Source organism: Manacus candei, unplaced genomic scaffold (assembly GCF_025592945.1).
Source record: "Manacus candei isolate 608988 ecotype Guabito, Panama unplaced genomic scaffold, ASM2559294v1 h1tg000089l, whole genome shotgun sequence".
In the NCBI taxonomy this organism is placed as follows: domain Eukaryota; kingdom Metazoa; phylum Chordata; class Aves; order Passeriformes; family Pipridae; genus Manacus; species Manacus candei.
Window position 1 is genome coordinate 1,371,463 of NW_026138137.1, and position 18,014 is coordinate 1,389,476.

Sequence of the window (18,014 nt, forward strand, 5' to 3'; positions counted from 1 at the left end):
TTCTTCCCCAGTGTGGGACACCAACATGGCAAAGGTCTCTTGTTTGGGGCTGCGTTACTTGAGTAAATCACGTTTGACCCCTCCTGCCACAATTAAAGTGTGTAGGTAAAAGATTTCAGTCTTGATCCTAAGAGGTAATAATTGTAATGTTTTAAAATTATCTTCTATTTATTCTCCAAAAATAAGTTAATCTACTTTTTTTCTTTTTTATTTAAGGGGAGAGCTTGTTAGTGTTCAATGTAACTAAGGATTAGTGCAGCCACGTGTTTGCCAGATTCTATGTGTGCTCCCCATTTGCCTGTGAGGGAGTGGTGATCTCGGTAAAGAAACAGAGTAGAAAATGTAGCATTGAGAGAATTGTAATATTTCAGAAGAGGCAATGCAAGTTCTTTTAATATTTGCTGTGAAAAAAAGACTAAATGACACACCAAAACACATGCTGCCCATATGAGCCGCTTTCTTTCTGAGCCCTGGGCAAACACAAATGCTGTTCTGAAGCTTTCTCAGTGTTGGCCTTTCAGTGTCTCTTCTCTTCATGAGCTGTTATTACTGCTTACAGCTTCAATTATTCTTAGCAGTGACCTTTCCTCGGTGGTCCCCAGAAGAACAGCCCTACATCATCACAGTCATGGAATCAGTAATCACATAAGTTAACAGTATTTTCATCACAAAGCAATTCCTTTCTTCAGCGGTGAACATGCTCAGACTGATTACATGCAAAGGAAAAGATGTCATTTTTTTTTTCCCCGGAGTGCAGAAAGGACAAAGTACAGCCCTTGCATAGGGAGAAATAATAACACAGACCACAGCTTTCTTGTACTATTTTGCCTATTTAGTGCAGCAATCCATACATGTTGAAGGGCAAGTGATGTAAAGAAGGTAATTGAAGTACTAATATGTACTGTCATTGAGGCTTCAGGGGCAAATCTTGGCTGTAAGTTTAGTACTGACACTCTTCCTAGTTGAACCAAAACTCTATTCCACAGTGAATTATTCTAGCTGGAGTCGTATTGCAGCACACAAAATCAGTGTACGAAAAATGATTGAAAGAAGGGGAATTCTGAGATGAGGAAGTGTCAGCACCATATGGCAACACCTATGGGAAATCTTTCCAGACTTTTCTTTGGAAACTTTTTGTGTAGAGGATTGCACAGTCCTCCAGTTAACCACTGCAGGGATTTCTTTTGTCATCTTTCTGACTGTTAATTTGGATTAGAGTAAGGCCTGGATTTTTCACCAGGGATCAGTGCTCCACTGTACCAGGCTTTGTACATGCACACAATTAAAAAAGAAAAAAAAAATCAGCTCTCAAGAGTTTACAGTATTACAAAAACATCAGGCACCTATTACACTCAGAAAACATAAAAGGTGGAGCAAAGAAAGAAGATCAAAGCTTAGTACTTTTTATGTTGTCGTATATTTATCTTGCTTTCTCTCTTAGAAGACAGAGCCCCCTTAGTATTCAATATTATTTTTGACCACACTGATTTACTTTTTTTCATTGTTAAATTACTATTCCAAGCAGTTGTTGATAAACCACCACAGAGTTTGGAACAGAACAAAAGAGCAAAGGAGAAAGGGGCTAAGAAGGAAGATTTAAAAGATGGGGCCTGGGGAATATCCAAATTTTTTATCACAGTGAATGTCAAAATGAAACTAAATAAAGCAACAGTAGCATTTTGACATGCAATTGATAGATTTTGCATAATGAATATATACTCCCATTGCACATGTGTGCACACCTACTCACCTGTGTAACCCCAGAGTTTGGGAAACTGAGAGGAACTCTGCTTAGAACCTGTGATCAGCTTAAAGTACATTTTCCCCATCCATTCTTGCAATTTTGTGTAATTCTAGATGTGTTAAGCACACATGTATGGCAGACAGCTGAGGATGTGTTGGATAGATCACAGCTTTAGCAGACTGAGCAAATTTATCTCACACCTCTATTAGTGAGAAGAATGTCTCTCTCAACCTGATGACTTCTCCCATCAGTTTTCTGCATGAAACCTTGTTGGATTCTTGCTACCAATGAGTTCAGATTATCATTTGTTATTCTTGTTTTGCACTATCTTGTATTTTTTTCAGTTAGAGCTATCCCAGTTTTGTGAGTTGAGTGCTTTTAAAATGCAATTCTTGGACTTTATTTCTTGATCCCATTGTAGGGAAATAAACATGTGCTCACTCTCAAGAGTCATTCACAGCTGGGACCAAAGACCCAACAAGGCCCAGCCTGTGCCCAGCATTGTCATGCCCAGGTGTTTCCTTGCCCCTTTCCCTCAGGAGCAGTGCTCAGCTCTTCTCACCCTTCAAGGTCTCCTTGCCTTGCCTACAACCAAAGCTGAAAGAAGCAGATAAATGTGAGTGAACTTTCATTCCAGACTATTAAAAATGTTAATGATCATCAGCTTTTAATTAAAGACACAGACACTGGCTAAAATTTTGTGATGGAGTGAGGTTGTTATGGTCTTCAAATGTGAGGGGATGTTAAGTGCTCACACGAGAGCTGTAGGAAGAGAATGAAAGGAGAGGCAGAGAAGTCTCAACAACAGAATATATTCAGAAGGTTTGTATTTTCCCAGCTCCTGATTGAAAAGTTGATAAGTTCTTGCCTATTGTTAGTTTCCTTATTTGGTGATTGTTGATAAAGAGGGGCTATGACTTACTTTTTAATTTTAATTTAGAAAAATGCTTACAGACTTTTTGGCATTCTTGGAAGAGACATTTAGTGTAAAATCATCCTGAATTGGTTAACTGGAGGAAAGGGCAGAGAAATAAACATAATATAATCTATTTGAAAGATTAGTCAAGTTTTAAAAAAATATTTTCTTGATAAGAGAATTTTTACAGCTTCTTCTAGATGAAGTTCAAGTGATTTCATCTGGTGCCTTGACTGTCCTAACCTTCAGAGGCACCTCTTATAAATCCAACCAAGCAGTATATTCCGGTACGATTTAAACTTTCCTATTTTTCATTCAGGAAAGCAGAACTGCAGTATACCTGATGAAAAGAAGTAAGGGAGTAGTTTTATTAGTGTCTTACAAGAAGAATAACTTGACAAAGAGATTTAAACTTTTAGCTGCTGTACTCGCAACAGTGTTTTCTGATAATGTTGGGCTGCCTGTCTGAGAACCAGGGAGAGGGAGAGGAGGCTGAAAATTTTTCAAGGCCCTATGGAATGTCTTTTTTTGGATATTTAATAATGTACCATGTAAACGTATTGTAATATACAATATTTTGACCTGCTTTGTCACTACTCAGATGTGGGGGTCATGCAAATATTAGTGAAGAGGTGAATCTTCAATGCAAGTCAAGTGAGAAACCTCTTTGAATTCAACATTTAGCAAAGCAATGTCTGTTGGATAATTATACAGAGAACTTGTCTTTTCAGGGCTGCTGTGTCAAGTGAGGTTGGGGATTTGGGTTTGGTGCGTTGTTGGGGTTTTTGTTGGTTTATTTTTTGGGGGAGGGCAGGGGGTTTGAAAGTACTGTATCAACAGTTTATGTGTATTGGGAGATGATCTGTGACAGGGAGATTTTGATAGAAAATGCAGTGTAGATTTGTTCCCATAAGGCGTGAACTGAATTAAATGTATTTTGGAGACTATAACACTTCACTCTTCAGTGGTGACTTATTATCACCATTACTATTAGTAGGGAGATGATATTTAAAATGAAATATGATGCTTCTCATTGTCACAGCAAATAAAAACAAGAGATAAATTAGTAGCTAAATTAGCATATTGACTAGTTGGGTGAAATATGCATAATAAGCAACTCCAGCAATAAATAACTTGAAACAAAATATTTTTCAAGGAGTTTTGGAGGTCCTTGCCCATTTTAGAGTAATCATACATGGATACAGTTTGCCATCCATTGACTTTATTAATTTGCTCTCCAAGACAAGGAGAACAAAGGTTTACAAGTCTAATTGCATCAGATGCCTTGCTGCAAATCAAATAGACAACTGTTATTAAAAGAGAACCTAAAACATGATAAAATCAATTTTCTGTTTTGCTTTTCATGGAAAACATATTAGTCAATAAAGCTAAACCAGAGTTCTGTATAGAGGTAGCTTGCCTGTTTATTTCTTTGTACCTAAACAGGCTTATTTTGTTAATCCTATATCTGTATTTTTCTGTTCTGAGACTATCAGTATATTATGGGATGGCCTACCTCAGGCAGGTGGCTGCAGGCAGCAGGTGGCTGTAATCCCAGCTCCCAGGTTCTTCAAAATTAGCAGAGTCTGGGTGAACCAGTCACTGCTCTAATGAACCACTCCACTAGAAATATTCCTGGCTGAAATTTGTCATCTGACACCTTTTGGATCTACAGCACTGCAGGATGAGAAATCAATTACAAAACTGTCTTCCCTTCATCACAGGACAAATTCTGCAGCACTGGACACACATATTTCAGGCTTCTGCTTTAACTTCTTTGTAATCTCTTGGGAAAACAAGGAAGAGAGATTTAACCAGGGATTTTTTCCTAATCATAAAATTTTTCTTTAGAAGAGATAAATTCAGATTTCTGACAACAGGAGCACTGAAGTATAACTTTCATTTGTCCAGGGTATATTAGTGCTTGGAGTCTTTTATGTTCTTTTATTATTTTTCTGCAACCATTCCATTTTTTTTAAGTGATTTAACTATGCTTTTAGTTAGACTGTGTGCTGTACTCTGTGATGAGGTGTTTTGGTGACTGCCTGTCATTCTTGTCTGATGCTCTTTAGGAGTCAATGTACAGTGAAGGCATCCTTCTGCTTTGCTGGGTCAGTCAGTACCAGGGCTGCAATCAGATATCTTCAGGAGTTTTTGGACACTGTTTCAGGCCAGTAGATTTGTCTGGAGCAAAGTCATACATGTCTCAAAACCATGTTAGAAACCACAGTTTGTGTACTGTGTAGGCATATTCCATTCTGCCAAACTCTGCTTGTAGAAGCTTTCCTTGTCTGAAACTTCCCTTTCAAAAGATACCAAATGTATATCCACAGTTTATGGGGCATGGGTAAAAGGATGAGAGAATTCTTTTATTGGTATTAATATTGTAAATCTGCTTCAGATTATGTGTTTGTGGTCTTTGCAGGCAGGTGTGATATAAATGTGAGGGACTCTGCTGGTGCTCCAATATGTCTTGAATTCCTGCAGCTGGGCTTGCCTAGCTCAGACCTAGCACTGTGCTAATCAATCCTGCTGAGACACAGCATATTAGCTCAGGCTTAATGATGTGCTAATACAGTTACCTGCTGAAAGGCTATGCAGGCATATACATAAGTCACTCTATCCCCTCCCAAATTTTCTTTCAGCAGGATTAGGAGCTAGGTAACTCACAGCCAGAGTATTGAGCCTTTCAGTTCTTTTCATAAGAGCAGCTTACTTAATCCATTTGACTCTCTGATATACTCTGTGCTCTCAAGGAGGTAGGACAGCTGTGGAGAGAGGATTTGCTCATGTTTAGATGTGGTGAAGCTCCTGGCTGTTTTTTTTTTTATGCAAAGTGTGAAACAGTTCAAGATTGTTTTATATCTATAACACTTTATAAATTACAGGTATTTTTCAGAGAAGTTAAAAGGCTTAATTGTGAAAATATATTCTCTAGGGCAGTTTCTGTGTTCAAAATCCAGCTTTATTCCATGGATTTTATCTAGTCTTAGCTCTTTATCTTTGTCAGAAAATAAAGAAACTGCTGATTGTGTCAACCAAGTGTGTGCCCCTCAGAATAGCAGAATATTTCATGCTGCTGCTGTACTTAGTCCTTGTCCCTGTGCCCCATGTGGAGTGACCAGAGCAGAGACATACCTTGCCCACTTTTGTGCTGTCCTCACAGATATCAGCAGGAGCTCATTTTGTTTAAGGGTAAAAGGGATAATCACTGGTCTCAGTACCTGGTTAGGTGACACCAAGCAACAGGGGAACAGGATAGTTCACCTGTGCAGATGTGTGAGAGTGAACGAGCTGGGCTTGCCAAGCTGGACGCAGTTTGTAGGGGGAGGTGTGGAGCTGGGCCAGCAGGGCCCATAAAGCAGCTTGGTTTGGAAAAAAATTCCTACTTTAAATGGAAAAAATCCTAGGATCTTTTTCACAGACCTGTACTGATTTTTCAGCTGTCAGTGAGGTATCATGCTGTTGGTAGGGATTGCTTAATTTTTAAGCTTTTCTCCAAGGAGTTAATGCTCCTGAGCATCCTAGGCATGGTCAGGGGTTGGAGTTACTAAATTCAAGCCTAGTTGGATCAATTTATACCTGATTTCTAGGCTTGTCTCACCTCAGTAGCAATGTCCTCAGGAAGTTTATGGTTTCTTGGAGTTTGTTTTTGTAGTGTATTGAAGAATTACTGTGCTGTGGTATAACAATGTATTCAAAATTAAGAGAACATAAAGTTCCTCAAATAAAAGAGAGAGACAAGAATGGAGAAAACTGAACCCTCAGGAGGGGAATGAGGGGAAGAGCAACATTAAAGGTTGTTCTGGATATAGCCAGTTAGTAAGTGCTGTTTTATCAGACCTGTTCTGGACTTTCTGTACTGCCCAATTTAGACTCCCAAGGCCAACCAAATGTCTGACTCTTGCTGAGCATTTAATAGGTCTAATTTAATCAGTCTGCACTAATTATCCATAGTTTGAAACCTGCGTTAATTTTTACTTTTCTATTGTGTTTTTAGGCTGCCTGTTTGAAGATGACCTTTGCAAATCTTTTGAAATCTGTGTAAATGGTAAGTCTTCAATATTTTGTTTGCTGATTAGTCTGTTCTCCATTCCAATTGGTATGTGGGTGATTCAATAAGCCAAATTTATGTATGAATCAGAAGGAGAGGAAGGAAAAAAAAAGATATCAGGTATGACTCTTCTGGTCAGCAGTCAGGGGAAATTTAATAGATTTACAAAATATATAAATATTCTCTCAACCTTGAACAATCTCATCTTCTTTTTTGTGAAATAGACTGTAACTAAATTAAACACTCTGAAATATGCTAATGTTTAGTTTGCTTTAATATGGGTGAAAATAACTGTTTTGTTACCTTCAGGTTGTCCCTCTTCTTAGGGGATGATGCTGAGTAATTTAATTCCCAATGAAGGACAGAGTTAGAGGGAGAGCTTTGAACTGTTTTAAAATATATGGATCTGCAATTAAGGGGTTTAATTTTTTTTTATATTAAGTATTCTATATGAAATTTTTTTGTGAGTGTGCAACATGATGAAGTAGTTTTGTTTTCCATCAAACCCAGAAACAGTAATACAGGTCTGTTAATAATCAGAAAAATGCCAATTTGTAAAAATTCTGTATTGAAGATTTCCATGACTGACACCAGAAAGGGTGGTGACAGATTTCTACAGTGGTGCATTTTGCTGACTACCAGTATTTTCAAGTGCCTCGCTGTAGTCTTCCCCAATGCAAGCATATTTAATCAGGTTTTATGATGGGCCACTGTTATATCTGGCATCCAGTGCATAATAGGGGATTTATGCAACAGGTTATAGTAATTAATTTCTGTACTTTAACTGATCTCTCTATTGAAGACTTTGCTGTTCCTACAAATGTTATTTCCTACTTCTTGCTCTACCTGTTTTCTTAGTTGAAGATGCAGTTTCTAAAGTCTTAATTTGGCACTCCTTAGCATGTAAAATTAAATTATGTCACCGTATTTGAATTTGAATGGACCTTTTCTGTAGACCTACTCTTATTTTGGCATAACTAACTTAAAGAAATATCTGTAATGAATAAGCCAGTTGATCAATAATATTTCCTAATTTGTGATCTTTTTTTAAAAAAAAAAACACTTGCAGGGGTTCAGTCAACGTGTTTAAGGTAACTGCATAGTATTTCACTTTTTTATTGCTGTAACTGGGCAAATGTTGTCCAGAGTGGATTTTAAATGCTGTCCTTGATGCAAGTGAAAATACGCAATTTTTGAGAAAATTAACAGGATCTTTGGAAGATCATACTTGGAAGCACTAAAATACCATCAGGATTTGCTTTTTTATATGTAGCAGAAAGCAAGCAGGGCCACTTGCTCCTGAGCAGGCCTTCATGTTTTTCCTGTCCGAGCTGCTGCTGACTCAACTGTACCTCTGAAGTTTTTCAGAAATCCTGATATGTTAAAGTGTGAGTGCTTTGCTGGATTGAAAGCTCAGGAATTGAAGTCTCTGGAGGTCACTGTGTTCCAAGGTCATGAAAAGCTTTACCTCCTTTGTTGCCACACGAGTGCATATTTCTGAAGTACAGTGTGAAAGTGGGAAAGAAACAGCAGCGACCTTTCAGTAGCATCATAGAAGTGCCTGTGATCTGCAGATGTGCTCCTGACTCCTGCAGGAAGGCTGAGCATTTTCATCTGGTTCTCTGCCTCCAACAGAGGCAATTGAACTTACTGTGTTTTCAAAACTAAAACTGGGTTTGCCTACTGAGGGCAGAAGTCACAGTATTTACGGTCTCACATCATGTCCTCAGCTGGAGACTCCAAGTACATTTCATGCATCAGACTTGTAAAAGCATAACCAAAACACCAATAACTGAGCTGTTTCACAGCTTAGAAAAATAAAGGACTGTTATTCCCTTCTTGTTTCTTCTGAAGGGAGATTGTGACTGAAAGATTTTGATAAATGTTCATTTGCATGTGTGCTGGTTTAAAGGTAAACCGGCAGGAGAAATGAATCCAACTCAAAAGAGATCATAAATCAGAGTTACAATTTAATAAAAATAATACAATAAATACAATTATACAGACAAACAATTGGTTTTGACCCACAACCCCCAGATGTATAACCCAGCACCCTGGGGCATGAACAGAAAGAATGGTGTTTGTTGGCCCCCGTGCTGAGCCCCACGTGGTCCCCACGAGTCCAAAGTAAAAGGAAAGGAGGACCTGTTGGTGCCAGTGCTGGTCACAGTCTGGTCGAGGGTGGTGGTCACAGTCTGGTCAAGGGTGGTGGTCACAGTCTGGTCGAGGGTGGTGGTCGCAGTCTGGTCGAGGGTGGTGGTCACCGTCCAGTCGAGGTTCTGTTCCTCCTCTGGATCCAACGAGTGGGCCCAGAAGTCCCAAGACCCCAAGACTCAGGTTTGAGTGGGAATGCCCAGTACCTCCCCCAGGGCGGGGAGTTCCACAATGGGTGACTGTGAGTTGTGAGATAGTTTTGGAATCCTTGGTGGCCCGTTAGCAGACATGACCCCTCAGGCTGGGTGTGGAGGTGTTAATGACTCCCCGGAGGAGAGTCAGCACACTTGAGTCATTGGTGTGAAGACACAAACATCCTCCTATCTCACAAGCTTCCCAACAGCCAGCCTATAGCCTGAGGGGTCAGGGGTGCTCTGGGCAGCTACTGCAAATGGCCTGTTGTTAACAGTTCCTGGGAAACGACACAGAGGGTGTAGAATATACAGTTTGGGTTACACCCACACAGTGATGAACTGGTCCTGGCTGCCCTAACTAGGACATTATGAGTAAAAAAACTGGTGTTAAAAGAATTTTTTTTATTGTTAAAAGCAATGTAATCCAGTTGTAATATCTGAGATAAGCAGCATAACTGTTTACATCCGAGATAATAATTGCTTGCATCTGTTTAGGTCACATGCCATTTTCACAGGGCAAAGTACCTGCTGTAATAATGGTTGTTGACTTTTCTGCTCCTTTCCCTCATGATATAAAGGTGTTTTATGGCTTCAGTGATGGGTTCTCACTTATGTTTGTTTAATAGCTCCAGCAGCATTCATGCAATATTAATTTATTTCCACAAACCTTTTATCAGTTTTCTGAGCTGCACTGACTCATCAAGTGGTTAAAAAGGAACATATTGTTTTATGTTTATTTTAATGGCATACGGATAAGCCAAAAATAAAAAAAACCCCTGAGTTAGTTTTCCTGGACCCTTCCTTTGCAAAGCCAGAACTTTGAGAGTTCTGGTGATTTTTAGGTGATCTTTAAGACAGAAATCCTTCACTTACTCTTGACCATTCCTTGTATTTATATATTAAATGTAGTTTAACTGGATAAGTGGAAATATGTCATATTTTGTTTTGCATTTTGAGAGGTAAAATGATTTAGATGTCATTTATTTATCTTCTTGTACATCATTACCTCCATATTACAGTTGGAAGAACTGACATTTTCACCCATCTAAAATGCTTGAAGCTTGAAAGCTTACAGCTAAAAAACCTTGATATGAAAGGTGAATATGCTTGTGAGCTGCAGACCCTAGTAGAAAATCTGACACACTATAAGTTTGGAAATGCTTGCTCCCCAATAAATGCTGAGAAGCTGTTGCAGGTAGCACAGGAAGCAAATAACATCTTAATTAAATGAGATATATAGAAGGAAAATAATAATATAAGGAATAGTGTTTGCAATGAGGGTGTGTGTAGTGATACAGCTGGGGCTAAAGAGGGATATGGCATTCACATGTTCATGTAGGATTTGGTATCTGGGTTAGAAGTTTAAGCAAAAGAGTTTGCCTGTGTTTGTATTTTTTTCTTGACAATTATGCTTAGAATGTTTGTATGAAAAGGAAAGAAAAAAACATCAAGAAAGAATTTTTAGGTGATCTCCAAGGCAGAAATCCTTCACTTACTCTTGAACAGTCCTTGTTTTTATATATTAAATGTAGTATAACTGGATAAGTGGGAATATGTCATATTATGTTTTGCATTTTAAGTGATAGTAAAGCAGCTCATGTAAAACATCAGCTTGTGTATCTTCCTCGTTGGAAGGTTTAAACAAACTGGCTCCTGAAAGCAGCTAAACAAAGACAAGTTTTTATCCTTTCTTGTGAAATCATGTTATTGAATTCTAGCAGTGCCACTGGGAAAGACACCATGTGGTAGAGATAAAAGCATTAATTTGAAAATAATCTTCTCTTATTGGCCTCTTTCCTCCCTTTCCTCCTCAAATGAGTTTGAACTGCTCATTTAGAAGAGTGGCATTCTTTCCTTTAGGTTTACTCTCCAGATATTTAGCTCCAGAAAGCAGCTTTGTGCTGTGTTTTATCTGTTGGTGGATACCATGGTATCTTTGTTCCTATCAACAGAGCCTTTATAAACCCGGGCGGTTTTGTTTATGAGAGCTGTGGCTGCAGGCCTCCTTCCCTCATGAAATCACGACAGGGTTCACACAGGCACGATCAGATAGCAGAAAACAACTCTGTGAGGCCAACCAAGAAAAGTTAATTAAATGCAGGCACTGGCAAATTGTGCATCATTAAGTCGAGCCTCGCTGACAAACACCAACCTCCTCCTCGCAGACACGTCTGATGTCTGCAGTGGTGTTTGAAGATGCTGTGCTGCTGGAAGGCTGGGCAAACAGCACTGCACAGCTCAATCTGCTGCTTTATGTATGCAAGCTGCACTTGTTAGGAGGGACTTAGGTTAGCACAGTGTGTCAAAGGCATCCAAGCATTGCAGCCCAAAGTCATGAACCTTTCCAAGTTTGGATGTCTCCAGGTAGTTCAGAATATTAACGCGCTTTCTTCCTCAGCTACAAAGCTCCTTGAACGTTTGGAATATAAGTGATTGTATGTGCTGGTGATGAGCCATAAATGGTAAACATGTGCTACAGATGATAAGGGAGAGAAGTCAGAATCCCTGAAATGGTTTCTTGAACTTAATGTGTTACGCTTTGAGGTTTTCCAGATCGTTGCCTGGTAGGATGGGATTGCAGAGGAGATGCACCTCAGCATTGTTTAGCTAACAGATGTCTGCAGCTACCTCTGCATTTACAAGGCACTACTCTTCAAAAACCATCAAATTTTTGTCAAATGACACTATAAATCTGAGCCTAAGTTTTCTGAACTTTTCCAGTAAACATCAGTGCTTGTTATAACAAAATTCAGACTTCTGAGGAGTAACACTAAGTGGTACCTCTACATACTCTTGCTTTATTGTGTGCAGAGAGATTTTCTGTGCTTTCCCAGGGTATGGGGACTCTTCACAAATAACTTAAATCCTAATACCATCTGATGTGATTCCCAACCTGAATTCTGAAGTAAATGGGAATACATGTATGCTTGGAGTAAAAAGCTGACCAATTATTTAAATGTAAGGATTTACTTCTAGAGGTTCTTCCATACCAGCTCAAGGAAATCATGGATTTTTTTGTCAGACACTTTACTTATTCAAAGCATATTTTAAAACATTATGTCAGAAGAATGTCAGAGTCTTGGTACTCAAGAAGGAGTAAATTTTAAAATCTGCCATTGTATAATATTGGTCTGAAAACCCACATCTTTACACACTTCAACTGAAATCAAGAGTGAGTTAACCCATAAATACTCCTGAGAATCTGTGGTTAGGATGGTGTCTTAGTCATTAGGAATATTTTTTATTTCTTAAAGAAATGCACCTTTTGAAATAACTCTGTGGAAATAAACACCAGTGTTCACTGAGGAGCACTTTCAACACTGATGCAGAACATTTTTGAGCTATTTGAGGTATTGAAGGTTAAAAATTAACATTTTAAGTTTTACCATAGAGTTAAAAATGTCAGTGCAGCGATGACTTCATCTTCTTTACCTTGAAACATTGTGGTGGGGTTTTCTTTCCCCACTGAAGAAAAGGCCCATCTGTCTTCCAAACTGTATTTGTGTCTTGTTTTGGTCTTCATATAGTGTTAAAATAGCTACCTGTGTGATAGTGGGGTAGGAATGCCCAGCACTACTGGCATTAGAACTGAAGGAGTGACCAAGGGGAAGTTACACTCTTCTCCTTAGGAAAAGATGCTTAGCATGGTAATGCAACTACAGTTATCCATCATCCCAGCTGCCACTAAAAGCTTTACTGTGGGGTGTTGTTCATGGTGCAGAATCTCAAGGTGTAGCTCCTGCAGGGCAGAAAAGCATCACTCAGACTTCACTAACAGTGTGCTGTTCAACACTGGGTATGTGAGGCAGCTATAAATCTACCACCAGCCATAGGTAATCCTTTATATTCCCATGCCTTGTGCTAGGAAATAAGTCTTGGATCTACTGGGTGCTGTATTTCATGTAGACAGACCTCCTGTGTTTTTAGAGCTCAGGCAAGAACACTGCTGTGTTGTCACATGGAAACTTTAATTTCTCTCTTAGTGATTTGTGATAGTGTATTTTCTTGCTCCGAATACCAGCGTTGGCTTTCACAGAACCAGGGCAAGCACTGTGAGGAAACTTGTTTGACCAGTGTGTTTTCGAGTGATTTGGGGGGAATTTTGGTGTTTGATTCAAGAAGTTTGATTAAAAGATCCCACCTCCCCACCTGCAGGTTGGGCAAGTGAAGGTCATGGGTGTGGGATGGGATTACATCATTGGAGAGTAAACAGTTATCTGGTATCTCCTTCTCCTCAAAATTATACATTGATGGTGATAAGGTGGATGAATATCCAAAATCTAATGTAGTAATCTGATAGTAGGGTTGAAATCCTGACATTTTTGGATTTGCCTTTTTTTTTTTCAGACTCAGTATTTCTCCCAAACATTTTGGTTGACATGAAGTCTTCACTGTTACGAGATGTGTTAATTAAAAACCTAATCAAATCCTATTTGTCTGCTGCTTTTTTGAACTTGTACTAGGCATGGTATATATAATTCAGGATAACTTTGAATATATATGTTATGCTAGCATGCCAAATGTATCATGAAAATATATTTTGGTATTAGAGATATTGTCTTTATCATGTCACTTGTCAGTGTGTGGCCAACTCTTTTTAGGTAAGGTACATAGCAGCTGTTGGTACATTCATTGGGTGTGTTCAGAGATGTTCCCTATTTCACTATTTTATTACACTAAAAAAAAAAAAATTACCCTTTGAGAGACCATGGAAAAATACAGCCTGTTTGATAAAGGCATTAGGGAGTCTCAGCAAGGTTTGTGCCTGATGAATCATGAAACACGAGAGCCTGAAAAGGACAGTGTGGTCTGTAGAGAAGAAGAGAACACCAAGGGATAATGTTCTGGCAATGAGGTGGAAAGCAAATGAATCTTGGTTTGGAGTGACACTGCAGCAGTGTGCCTCTGCTCCAAATCCATCATACTTTGTCCTCTTCTTGTGTCAAGGGACAGTCAGAAGTCTTGAGGTTTACTTCATGATTAAGATGTTTGGATCATCACTTTTGAAGGACAGTTTTTTTCTTTAAATTGTTCCCCTTTACTAAAAAGACCAAATCAAAACATCAACAAAAACACTGCATAAAAATTTTTATGAAGAAAGAATTGTAACAAAAATTGTCGAAAGAGAGGATATAGGAAATTGGTGAGTTGGCAGTGACAGCTACACAGCAATACTGCACTTATGGGGCAGCTTCGGGTTTGAATGAGATATGACTTTTTTTTCTGGTGTTAAAGGATTCCTTCTACTCTAGTATTTGATTCCTTAAAAATGTGTAATTCCAAAAATAGCTTTGCATAACTTTGGATCTACTTACTTATTTTGGGTTTCGTCTACTCTCTGTCAGATGTGAAGCTGTGGTGTTTGCCTTTGTTATCCCAAATATCAGTAAGTGACTCGTGTCTCAGCAGCGTTGCAGTGGTTAGCTGGTTAATTACATTAATTACTGAGGTACTTTGGTGTTTAACGGAGGCACTGATGGGTGTGTCTAAACCAGGACAGACTCGGAAACTTTGAACCCATCCCCTGCCTGGGAAAATTGTGCTTTTTAAAATAGTCATGCTGCTTTTGTCTTTCTGAAAACGTCAGTAGTCCTGTCTAATAGTACATATGCTTAAGATATGGGATCAGGAACCAAATAATATATTTCCAAAATGTACCAATTTTGCAAGGACATTAATGAATGACTTTTGACTATTCACTCCGTGTTTTATTGGGTGTGTGGGAGGCAAAGCTGTAGATTTACTAAATATCTCCTGAATAACATCCTTCTGGATGATGCTTTACAATTAGAAGGGTTTTTTTGTGCAGAAGATGACATATATTTTTTTCTTATTTTTCTGTCTTTTTTCTTCAAATGTTCTGTTAAAACCCTTCTTCCTGTTTGCTGCCCAAACTGCACATCAGTTGACTGCTGTTTCATCACAATAATCATTTAATGAATATTGGTTGGTTTCTGACTTCATAGTGTTTGACAAGGACTTGTAGTTTTTTTACTCTCAATATGCCTTTAGACAGTAAACATAATAGGAAAAAAATATTTATGGTTTGCAGGGGGAAGATGTGGTCCTGGGTAAGTAACTTCTCAGAGAATATAGGAGGAATGAATAGCAAAACCTAATGACTTGAATCACCTGAAAGTGTATCTACCTCAGCAGAGCAAAAGTAATAGCAATCTTCACATGAAATAGGGACATATTTTTTGTCTGAAGATAGCTTTTATGTGAAAAATATATGCAATAATTATTAGCATCCATGATAACATGTAAGAAGCTAAGGAGGAGGGTATTACTTTATAATATTCTGAATGAGATGAACATTTATGTGCATATGAAAACCATAAATATATAATGTGCAAAAATACCTTTCAATTACTGTGGTTGTTTTGAACAGATTAACAAAACATTTGCCTTTTATTAAAATTATTTTTAAATAAGGAATGTAGTAGTTTTATCCCAAGTTGTGTCCTTATAACTGAAGTCCTTACTTTGGACTGATTTGGTCCAAAGCAGAACATTCATCTGAAGTGAACTAGAAAATGTATGCCTCTCTTTATTCTGATGCTTACAACTAATGCTTTGTAATAAAGAACAGTGAGAGGCTTTTATTGTTGTATGTCCTCATTTAATAAATAAAAACAATCTGAAAGTGATCTAATCATAGTACTGTTGATTAACAGGTTAAGAAAAGTCATTCTCCTTTTTATGCCATTCCAAGATTTTAATTTAAACAGAATTTTCCTTCGTGCCCTACAACCTCCATGGCAACAGCAACAAAAGTTGCTCCAGAGGCAGACAGAACAATAGATATATTTTATGGTCCCAAACTATTTATTGCAGTTTGGCCCTTTACCGTAATAGCTTTGGCTGCTGCTCTGCATAAGTTGAGAATATTTGGTTGCTTTTACTGCTGTATCAGCGTGTTCCTCTATTGCCCTGTGGTAAGATCAGCGTGATTTAAGAAGGTTGGTAACAGCAGTAGGTGTTAAGGCTGAGTAAGGGAAGACAACATTTAATGTTTGGACTCTTCATTCTTCAAGGAACAATATCCCTCAAATGGAAAATATTTTCATTTTTAATGTAATGCAGTAAACATTTGTGTTAATGATGAATTTCCAATATTATGATAAGGTTGAAAACATGTACCTAATTTATTCTATTTAAAATCGACCCTTTTGAGATTGTATTTAGTCTTTCAACTGCATTATCTCACTGAGTTCTTCAGAGATTAGGCTACACCATCATATTTTTTTCCTGGAAGAAACAGGACAGGTATGATTGTGAACAGCTGCACACTGTGCAATTTTTCAATGGCATGAATGTCTATTTTTAGCTTTCTCTATCTGTTATTGAACTGCAATTGATGCTCCCTCTATCATAAACTCTATAAGAGATGAGAAAGAGGTGTATTATCCAACCAGAAACTATAGTGTGCTGGTCGAGAAAAATAAATTGAGGGGAGTTGAAAACTAGTGAGACCTTCCTTCAGATTTTTATTTTGTCCTGTAGTCCTCTCTCTTTACATCATGCTGCTGTATCTCTATTCCTGTGAAGTTCAGATGGAAAGAGTATTGAGGGACAATCAGATGGATGGACTTTTGGATGGCAAGTTTGTTAATAGTTTCATAGTTTATTGACACTTATAGAAGGTAACCTGGAATACCCAGTCACAGTGGAAGCAGTTTAAAGGGCTTGTGAATTTCTAAAATTAAATCAATTTGTTTTCTTTGAAGGTGGAGTGGTTTTCAGGGTGGTAGTTTTGTTTCTAAATTTTAATACTTTTTCTAGTTTTAAGTAATAAACTTGACTGCTACTTGTTTACTGTGACTTAAAAAAACCCCATCTTAATCTTTCCAAATTCTAATAGTCTTCTGCTAGTCTTCAGATTTAATCTCTCTTTCTAGAATATTGTTTCATGTCCAGATTAGAGATGTGCAGATTTAGTAGACTTCTACAATAATTAAGACTTCCTACTTTGCTGACAGCCCACCTTCATACTAATGGAATTTTGCTCAGGCTTATGCTGAGTATTCAATGGAACAAACTGTTCTTACAGTGACAGTAGCTCTTAGGATAAGTTTTCTCTCAATTTTTACCTATAATTTTGATTGATGGGTTTGGTGAAGGATTGCTTCCTAAATATTCGATTTTTTAAACTCTTCCACTTATTTCTTTCTTAGTTAAAAATTTCTGTGGATAATAGTTGGGAAAAAATGGATCAATATGTTCAACAAACTAGATACACAGTTAAGAAACACAAGTCCTGTTCTGTGTCTCAAATTCTTTTTTATTCATTTCACTTCTGTTATGGTAAATTTAACTTTAGGTGTCAAACTTCCACGCAGTGTTTTTCTTACAAATGTGGATGTTTAGTTTAATACTAAGATTTCTTTTCTCCATTTTAAATAGAATCACCACCTTTGCTTGAAAGTCCAGGGGATACTCTTTCTGCTTCTCCAGTTAGAGCTCACCCACCCAAACTCTTGAGCCAGAAATTATTATAAGTGAAGAAATGGAGAGCTCTGAAATAAGTTTGGGCAGAAAACAATCCCTCTTTCAGCACTGTTTCACTGAAGGGTGGAGTGCTCAGTGGCAAAGGGTTGATGGGCATGTTTAAAGTTGCAGTACAAGTTATAAATCCGAGTTCACTACAAAGGGAACCAGACAGTGCCCATTTCATGTCTCCAGATCTCTTGCATTGCCAATTAGAAGTCACACCTCCTTGCTGGGCTTTATTTCAATTATATAAAGAGATTTATAATGGCCCCAGAATGTTGGTTGTTCCTTGCCCTGCCTGCTCCCCTCCCCCTACCTCAAGGAATAAGGTCATTGAGTAAGATTATTTTGTTATTTCATGAAATATTACTCTTCATGCATGATGCCAAAAAGAGTTACTGTTTTCAATGTATTTTGTTGGCATGGTATTGAAAATAAGTTATGACTGGAATAGAGGTT

The 18,014-nt window shown here is 38.0% G+C and overlaps 1 protein-coding gene across 1 annotated transcript in view; it reads left to right on the plus strand.

Moving 5' to 3' along the window:
- Positions 1-18,014, plus strand: part of PTPRN2 (protein tyrosine phosphatase receptor type N2) — a 643,008-nt gene that overhangs the window by 58,628 nt on the left and 566,366 nt on the right. The window contains exon 2 of the mRNA XM_051812861.1: positions 6,661-6,711. Within this exon, the coding sequence (XP_051668821.1) occupies positions 6,661-6,711 (51 nt within the window). The remainder of the gene's footprint in view (positions 1-6,660; positions 6,712-18,014) is intronic.